Source organism: Alosa alosa, chromosome 20, assembly GCF_017589495.1.
Source record: "Alosa alosa isolate M-15738 ecotype Scorff River chromosome 20, AALO_Geno_1.1, whole genome shotgun sequence".
In the NCBI taxonomy this organism is placed as follows: Eukaryota; Metazoa; Chordata; class Actinopteri; order Clupeiformes; family Clupeidae; genus Alosa; species Alosa alosa.
Window position 1 is genome coordinate 3540174 of NC_063208.1, and position 10000 is coordinate 3550173.

The 10000-nt window shown below is 40.0% G+C and overlaps 2 protein-coding genes across 8 annotated transcripts in view; both read right to left on the minus strand.

The window, feature by feature from the left end:
- The window catches only part of ints3 (integrator complex subunit 3), a 29529-nt gene extending 28899 nt beyond the window's left edge, over positions 1-630 (minus strand). For all 7 annotated transcript variants that reach the window (XM_048230109.1, XM_048230107.1, XM_048230104.1 and 4 more), the window contains exon 1: positions 303-630. In XM_048230109.1, the coding sequence (XP_048086066.1) occupies positions 303-386 (84 nt within the window). In that variant the 5' untranslated portion in view covers positions 387-630. The remainder of the gene's footprint in view (positions 1-302) is intronic.
- Positions 631-1879: 1249 nt separating this feature from the next.
- npr1a (natriuretic peptide receptor 1a) overlaps positions 1880-10000 on the minus strand; it is a 61848-nt gene continuing 53727 nt past the window's right edge. Inside the window, 3 exon segments of the mRNA XM_048230133.1 lie at positions 1880-4840; positions 5160-5258; positions 5541-5715. Of these exon segments, the coding sequence (XP_048086090.1) occupies positions 4689-4840; positions 5160-5258; positions 5541-5715 (426 nt within the window). The 3' untranslated portion in view covers positions 1880-4688.

Consider the following 10000-nt stretch of genomic DNA (forward strand, 5'->3'; position numbering starts at 1 on the left):
GGCAACCCCACTTCCACAGGATATTTACGACAAAACAAACATCTGACTGTACCCCAGCCATATGTTTACGGTGCGCCGTTATATTAGCTAATTCATTACGTTAGCCAAAAGGCATTAGTGTTCCGGAACCTGATCTGAACAACTTTCTCCACGTTTCCGATTTATCCTTCCATACTGCAGATCGGCTAACGTTAACGCTACATTCGCCAGTGTAACCCACTTGAGTTTTCTGACGATAGGAAGAAATGGCAGCTCTAGTTATGGCGTTAACTGCTTCCTGGGATCGGCAGCCTAAACGTTACCTCCTCCAGTTCATCTTTTGCGTCCAGAGTCGTGGACACCAACAGGCGACCCTGTGGTTTCCCCTTTGCCGGTGAAGGCTCCATCGCCTCCCGCCTCGTTTCGCCTAACCACAGAGGACTTCAGGGGTTAGGGCTAGCTTACAGGGGCCACTGTTGGTGTATTTCTTTCTATCTCAGCGCGTCTGTTTGACTTAATTGGCTATTTGCGCTCACTTTAGATTCTCTTAAGCACACAAGGTGTGTTTATAATTCGGTTTCGCCGCCTCCTTGCGACCACTCCAGTGTTTTCGCCAGTGTCCGACTACAACAATTCAACTTCCGTAGGACATGGTGGCCTAGCGGAAGTATTTGATTCGGCAAAGGAAAGGGTGGGACATGCAGGTCCTTTATACAAATCACAACGGCTTTTTATTTGATTGACGTTGCTTTTAACCAATGGCAGCAAACAATGAGCGGGTAGATTGTACAATCGAGCCGTGAGACACCAATGGAAAAGAGAACCATGGAGATTGATAAATCCATTGTTGAAGCATGTAGGCTGTGTGTCACCATTTACTAACAACGACACGATGAGCAAACTTTGCTGTAATTTGCTTATGGATTTTAACGTTGTAAATTGACTCGTCTAAGACGTGACATTGGCTGACACACGCAGGGATCAACGAAATCCGTGGCATTTATGTGAAGCGTTGTTTGTTCAGAATATTCGCCACATGGTGACGCTGTTTGCTAAAGATATTTCGAAAGCATTTCCTCGTGAGTTCAGTTTTACGATTGCTGAACTGAAGCACGACTTGCGAAAATAGGACAGAACACCCCAGATATTTCGCAAAGTGAAACTTCAAGCGTAGTTAGCCTAGTTTATGAAAACCCAACTTTGTTCGCGCACGGAACACTGGTCAGCAACACCAATGAACAATCACTGATGAAAGTAGCTAATATTTTTTGGCTTATACCAAGGCCTAAATCACTCAATAGCCTTCATCCATGCAATTTCAAAAGCTGCTCCTTCAGTTTGCTAGCTTTAATTAGTGTGTAAGAAATAATTAAAAACTAACTTACTTCAGTGTACTACAGTGCACTGAATTTTACTTCCTGTTTCGTCTACTCGAAATAAACTCCTATTAGGCTAATGTTGAAGTTCCTCCTCATAACAATTAAATCCATTTAATATGTTTTCTGTCTGCCTCTGTCTAACCACATGGTGTGAGACAGTGTTTAGTGTTACACTGATACAAAATAGATGGGCCCTTATTTAAATGGTGTACAAAGTCTGTGAACAAGTTCTTGTGCATGAAATTGTGACCTGGGGCACCTGAGCTGACTCCTGCAGATATGGTCTTGGTCTTGCACATATGGTCTTAAATTAGCAAATGTATTTTGCCTAGCTAATAATAATAATAATAATAATAAATAAGCTTCAGTTAGACTTAGACTTTGCCCTTTACCCATCATTAAATGGTCCCATGGTGTTAAAGGTACACTGCAGATGCATGCTGTTTAATTAGCGTAGGTCTGATGCTGGAAGCCAACCTAACCTTACCTGAATCTTACAAATGAGATAGAACTAATGAACATTTCAGACATGTTGGATTTTTATTATACCACATAATCAGACATTAAATGTTTTCCAATAAAATAACTTTATAAACAAAACAATTATATAGCAAAATATTCAGTCAAGTGATTATGCCTCTCATTTAAAATAGTTAAAGTTCAGGCACCATATTATTTTAGACATGGATACGTTTTCATAAAACAACTGGAATCATGGCAACACCTAGGCCTACACATACTCATAATCAGACACGTGTGTGTGTGTGTGTAGGGTTGAAGTGCTTGTCCAAGTGGTTTAGGTGCGGAGGTGTGATGAGTCCGTATGTTAGGAGTATCTCCTTTAGAGAGATGCTCAGACAAGAACCTGTCACAACAGGAGGAACGGGGTAAATAACATCTGTGTGTGCTGTTGAGGAACGGGGCAAATAATATCGGTGGGTGCTGTTGTGCACAGAGGAACGGGGTAAATAACATCGGTGTGTGCTGTTGTGCACCTAGCATACAAGGTCCTGAGAGCTATACACCACGTACTGTAAGAAAGCAACACACAGCATATAGCCCCTATACATACACCACATAGTGGAAGAAAGCAACACACAGCATATAGCCCCTATACATACGCCACATAGTGGAAGAAAGCAACACACAGCATATAGACCCTGTCGCTAAAGAGACTTCACCTCTGTAGCTCTCACCACTCAAAGAGTGCCAGACGTCTCTTCCCTTTGGACCCAGCTGTTTGTTAAGTTTCATCTAGATCCAGATTGGGAAATCCCATTTTAACATCAAGAACCGGGTAATCCATTATACTTCTGTGCCGGTTTTCCAAAGTGACATCGGATTGGCTGACCTCACTGATCTCTAAAGACTTCTTTATGGCTGACCCTGATCCAGATGCAGACTTCAGGGTTACCTTGGTTACCAGCTCTGGATTACCGGTGTTCTAAATTCACCTGAGCATCATGACGACACCACCAGGGCACGGACTGGACATGCAATGCAATTGCTACTTTTGACTATAATTCATATCTGATGACGAACGTGAAAATTAAATAGATTCTTTTATCAATATTGACTGCTGCTTGATGGATTATTTTATGGAAACAAAAATCCCATATGTAAATACACTATGATGGTAATGTGGTAATATTTGACTAAATCTTAAAGTTGTATTACATTTTGTCCCTGAAATCCACCCTGAACTGCCTTCCATCAGGATTCTCATGCTTTTTTGGATTAAAAGAATCAAGCCTATTAAGACATTAGGACAACACAAAGTGAAGGATTGATCCACATCAAATACAAGACTGGATTACATGATTTAATACCATCTCAGAACGCTTTTTACCCTTTTCGAACTACCCATTTTCAAAATTTGGTCCAAGCAGATAGTCCCCCAATCCAAGTGATGTTGCTGGTCGGCCTCCCGGTTTACTAGCTAGATTCTATACGACAGCCAGCAATTACAGCTGCACTACAGTATTGTACAGTATAGCAACAGTAATCAGTTCAAAAGCAACAGTAATCAGATCAAAAGGAATGCTACGGAGGCCGGGAATGGCTATGCCTGCGATTATGTTCATGTTAAGAAAACAAATGTCATCTCAAAATAGAATAATGAACTCATTATCAATTCATCAACTCCTTATGTTGTACACTAAGACAAAAAACATTAAGGAGAGCTTAAACTATGAGCTGTACCATTCTCAATCGGGGGGCGCTGTGGAGTAACTGGCTACAGCGCTCATACCATATACGGGTCCAAGTGCCCACAGGGACCCGGCTTCGAGTCCGACCTGTTACCCGTGTCATATCCTGATCCCACCCCATCTCTCCCTCCTACTCGCGTCTTTCACTGTCCATCATAATAAAGGCAAAAAAGTCCAAAAAAATACATCATCACAGTGTTCAGACTGCTTGATCTGGCTACGGTGAGAAACGGGACGAGAGCTTCCAAACAAGTGTTCAGTTTCCAAACGAGTCTACGAATGTTTCTGGACAGTTTCCAAACGCGTCTACGAGTGTTTCTGGACAGTTTCCAAACGCGTCTACGAGTGTTTCCCAGGATGACACTGCTGTGAGATGCTTCAGCCTGAAACTCAGCTCTACACAGAAGAGGTCAGAAGAGGAGGATCCAACTAAGCAGTAAAAGGAATTCAAGAAGCACAGACGTTCTAAGTGTCAAGTGCTCTTGAACATAAGAGCGGTTAGCAATAACCTTTAGGACACCTTATGCACACTCCAAACAAAATGGCACTGGCGTGTTTCACTGCAATGCAAAGGGTCCATTTCATTTTACTCAAAACATTTTCTTATGTTCTGCTGGAGTTGTTTTCTCTGAGCAGACACAATGTCCCCATGTTCTGCGTTCGGCGGTGCTGGGGCGGCTCACGAAGCCACAATGTTCTTGTGTTCTGCGTTAGGTGGTGCTGGGGCAGGTTCTAGAAGGCACCATCTTCTCATGTTCTGTGTTAGGTGATGCTGGGGAGGTTCTAGAAGCCACAATGTTTCATTTGTTCTGCATTAGGTGGTGCTAAGGTGGTTCTAGGAGACACAATGTTCTTGTGTTCTGTGTTAGGTGGTGCTGGGGCGGTTCTAGGAGCCAGTACGTTCTGGTGTTCTGCGTTAGGTGGTGCTGGGACGGTTCTAGGAGCCAGTATGTTCTGGTGTTCTGTGTTAGGTGGTGCTGGGGCAGTTCTAGGAGACACAATGTTCTTGTGTTCTGCGTTAGGTGGTGCTGGGGCGGTTCTAGGAGCCAATACGTTCTGGTGTTCTGCGTTAGGTGATGCTGGGGCGGTTCTAGGAGCCAGTACGTTCTGGTGTTCTGCGTTAGGTGGTGCTGGGGCAGTTCTCGCCCAGGAGCCAGTAGGTTCTCATGCGGCCCTTGCCCTTCATATCCACCTCTCCTCTCGGCTCCAGCTGGAAGCAGCCGAACTCCTCCAGGATGGAACGCGTCGCCTCCGACACATGGATCTTCAGTGCTGAAATAAAAAAAAGTCCAAGGATGAAAGATGGAGGGGTGTGTGTGTGTGTGTGTGTGTGTGTGTGTAGGGGGGGCGTAATGTGTGTCTGTGCCTGCAATGTTATATTCATGGTGTGGTAATGTAACTAATGTAATAACTATGTTCACGTTGTGATTATGTGACTTGTCTTATATTCACGTTGTGATCATGTGACTTGTGTTATATTCATGTTGTGATCATGTGACTTGTGTTATATTCATGTTGTGTTAATGTGACTTGTGTTATGTTCATGTTGTGATCATGTAACTCATGTGACTGATGTAATGCTATTGCTGACCTTCCCCATTGGACTCCATGCGTGATGCTGTGTTCACTGTGTCTCCAAACAGACAATATCGAGGCATCTTCAGTCCCACAACTCCTGCACACACAGGGCCTGTGGTCCATTAAACACACACACATAGACTATTAAACACAAACAGATACGTACACACACACAGGAACACACACGCACACGCACACACACACACACATGCACACACACACACACACGCACACACACACATAAGCACAAACGCACACACACGCGCACACACACACACGCGTACACACACGCACACGCACACGCACACACACACACACGCACACTCACACTCACACACACACACACACACAAACACGCACACTCACACGCACACACGTAGACACACACACACACCGCTGTGTATGCCAATGCGCAGCTTGAGTTGCTGTGCGGGCCGGTGTCGTATGCGGAAGCTGTGTACGGCCTGCAGCAGAGCCAGAGACATCCGCGCCACCTCCCCTGCATGCAGCTTCCCATTCCGCACCGGCAGCCCCGACACCACCATGTACGCATCACCTATCGTCTCCACCTGAGGGAGCGAGGGAGAGGAGAGATGGAGAGAGAGGGGGGGAGAGATGGAGAGAGAGAGAGAGGAGAGAGAGAGAGAGAGAGAGGGGGGAGAGAGGGGAGAGAGATGAGAGAGAGATGAGAGAGAGAGAGAGAGAGGAGAGATGGAGAGAGAGGGAGAGAGAGAGAAAGGGAGAGAGAGAGGAGAGATGGAGAGAGAGAGAGAGTATTGTATATTGTCTTCGTAGATATAATTTACCTACCTATAGGATATTTATCTCTCTGTAGGTTTAGTAATTTATCTGGTAAAAATAACACTTTATCAATAATGGATAATAACACTTTTTTCAATTGGATCATTATTGCACTTGAGTAAACAAACATTCTTATTTCTGGCAAACTACACCTTTATAATGACATTTCTTAAAATCATTTGTTATAATGTTCAAGGAATGCACTCTTCTTCTTTCGGAGAGAAAATCAGAGATAGCGATTTTGTAAATACTGTAAATAATTCAGATATATTCATAGCACTGGAAACGTGGAGTAAAAATGGACAGGGAAATTATTCATTACCTTCCTACAGAGATATAAATGTCCCTTCTATTAAACATCCCAATATAAAATGCGGCAGGAACTCAGGGGGAATTGTTGGTTGGTTTAAAGAAGCCATTAATAAATACATATATGTAGTAAGAAAAGGATCATCACACATATGGTTGAAACTATCAAAAGAACTCACAAACTCAACACAGGACACTTATTTATGTGCCATATACATTCCTCCTCTTGAATCTCCATATTACAGTGAAAACATATTTGAAACGTTAAAATCTGACATCATTGAACTCCAGTCATTTGGGAAGATTCTAATTATGGGCGATCTTAATGCAAGAGTAGGAACCAATTTAGATTACATTGACATATCTGGATTTAAACATGTTTCTTCACTAAAACAAAACATCAATATAAGTAGTCACAGGAACAATTTTGATAACATCATCAATAAACATGGCAAGGAGGTTTTACAACTTTGCAAATCTCTTGGTCTGTTTATTGTTAATGGCAGAACAAGGGGGGACTCTCTGGGTAAATTCACTTATTGCTCACCCCTGGGCAGCAGTGTGGTGGATTATGCTATAACAGATTTAGATCACAACCAAATAAATTATTTCACAGTAATGCCACAGTTGCCTCTGTCAGATCACTGCCACATTATAATTAGCTTAAAGAAAAATTCCAGTTTAGAACATCAAAAACCTATGAGTACACTACACCCACTTCCAGTTCAATACAAATGGAGCGATGACAGACTAGAGCAATACACATCCCAGTCAAATTGCATCGAGGTCGAAAACATGATCTACTCCTTCCTGTTCACCGAATTTAAAAAGTCTAAAGATAACATCAATGTAGCCACCAAAACATTAACGACAATATTTTCTACAATAGCCAAAAAATCTTTAAAAAGACAAGGAATAGGAAAACAAAATGGTTTGACAAAGACTGCCTATTACTAAGAAAAGAATTAAGATCTTATTCAAACCAAAAACACAGAGAACCAGCAAATCAGGAACTTCAAATAAAATATCATAACACCCTACACAAATACAAATCACTTCTAAAACGCAAAAAAGCCAATCACATACATAAACAGTTAGTAGAAATTGATGATGCGTTAGACCAAAACACTTTTTGGGACCTGTGGAAAAACCTTAACAACCCCAAAAAAGAAAATTGTATCCCAATAGCAAATGGAAAAACATGGGTTGACCATTTTGAAAATGTATACAAAAGAGATGAACTAAACCTGGCACAAAAAAACCTAACAACCCATTTAAAAACACTTGAAAAAACACAAAAAGATCAATTAAATGAATTAGACTCAACTATAACATTATCTGAATTGAACACTCAAATAAAAAAACTGAAAAATAGAAAATCATGCGCCACTAATGGAATTTATAATGAAATGTTGAAACATAGCTCCCCCAAAATTAAACAAGTAATCCTGAAACTATTTAATTTAATATTATCCTCAGGCCACTTTCCTGACCAATGGAAAATTAGTCAGATCACCCCCATATACAAAAATGGTGACAAATTTAACCCAAACAATTATAGAGGCATATCACAAGGCAGTAATTTAGGTAAATTATTCTGTAGTATAATCAATAACCGAATTTCAAACTTAATCCAAAAAAACAATATATTAAGCCCCTCTCAAATTGGTTTCATACAGAAAAATAGAACAACAGATCATATTTATACTTTACAGACACTGATACAAGAAAACGTTACAAAGGTCAAAAACGGAAAAATATGTGGATGCTTTGTGGATTTCAGCAAAGCCTTTGACTCCGTTTGGCATGAAGGTCTCTTGCTGAAACTACTTGATTGTGAAATTGGTGGTAAAACATATAACATCATTAAAGACATGTATGAAAACATCAAATGTTGTGTAAAAATAAATAACAAACAAACTGATTACTTTCCTCAAACAAAAGGAGTGAGGCAGGGCTGTTGCCTGAGTCCTACATTATTTAACATTTATATCAATGAATTAGCTAATAAAATTCAAAATTCATCCTCGCCTGGTTTCAATCTTTTGGGGAAAGAAATCAAATGCCTGCTTTACGCAGATGATCTTCTCCTGCTATCGTCAACGGCACAGGGACTACAAGAGAGCCTTTCTCTTTTGAACGAATACAGCATAACTTGGGCCCTTCCAATCAATATGGAAAAAACAAAAATAATGACTTTCCAGAGAAAAAATTCGAACATAAATAAATATAATTTTACCATTGGCGGAAAACAACTAGAACAAGTAAGAAAATACAACTACTTAGGACTGACCATTTCTTCATCAGGGCAATTTGTTAACGCAATCAAAGACCTATCCTAAAAAAAACGCAAAAAACATACTACATGTTAAGAAAATCTCTATTTCAATATAATCCTCCCATCAAATTATGGAAAAAGATCTTTGATTCCTTAGTAAAGCCAATATTACTATATGAGAGCGAAATTTGGGGCATAAAATATAAAGACAATTTTGAAACATGGGACAAAAGCCAAACCGAATTATTACATTTGGAATTCTGTAAAAATATTCTAGGTTTAAACAGATGTGCACCTAATCTAGGCTGCAGAGCTGAGCTTGGAAGATTTCCCCTCCTTGTAGACATACAAAAAAGAGCAACCAAATTCTGACATCATCTTCAGACTAGCAATTCAGAGCAATATCACCACACTGCTGCCCAGCTGAGGAGTGAACCCCCAGAGAGTGACCCCTTACACTTCATAATACAAAAACACGATCTGAAAAACTGCAGCTCAAGTATTGCTTCAGTAGCAAAAGAAGTAGAGACAGCAAAACAAAACTACATTAACACATGGAAATGCAAAATCGAACAAGTAAATAAGCTACACTGCTACAGAACTATTCGAATTGATTACAAATTGGCACCATATTTAAATGAAATTAAAACCATCGCCATAGAAAACTCCTGTCAAAGTATCGACTGAGTGATCATTCCCTTGCAATAGAAAAGGGTAGACACCGCCAAACCTGGATAGCTCGTGAAGATCGAATATGTAAATTCTGTAATACTGGAGTAGTAGAGGACGAATGCCACTTCCTCACAGAATGTCCCAATTATCAACACTTAAGAGCTATATTCTACCCACAAATTGAAATCACTTGTCCCGCTTTATGACTGCCACCAATGAACAAAACTACAATTCCTCTTGGGAGAAATAGATAAATGTGCCCACTTAGCATACCAATATTTACAGTCCTGCCACATTTTAAGAGAAAACTTCACATAGAAAAAAGTGCATACAGTATATAGTTTTTGTTAAATAGTTTTATATAGACTATTGTTTAAGTTTAAGTTAAGCTTACTTAAGATCAATTTCTTTATTTATTCTATGTTGCTATAAGTTTCCTTTTATATTAATCTTACATAACTCTAAAGTTTTTAAAGTTTTCTAAGTTTCCTTTCTGTTACAAATCGCAAATGACTTTAGATACAGTTTTTTTTTTTTTTAAATAAGTTTCCTTTAGATTTAGATTTAAGAATACATGTTTAAGTTTCCTTTAAACCTGGATTTAGTTAGTATTTTTCTTAAACATAAGTTTTCTTTCTTTTAGTTTAGCATTATAAGTTTCCTTTCTTTGACCCCCCTTAAAACAAATATTGTATCTGTTTGTATTGTCATGTTACTGCTTTGGCAACACTATTTTCTGAGTCATGCCAATAAAGCACATTTGAATTTGAATTTGAATTTGAGAGGAGAGGAGA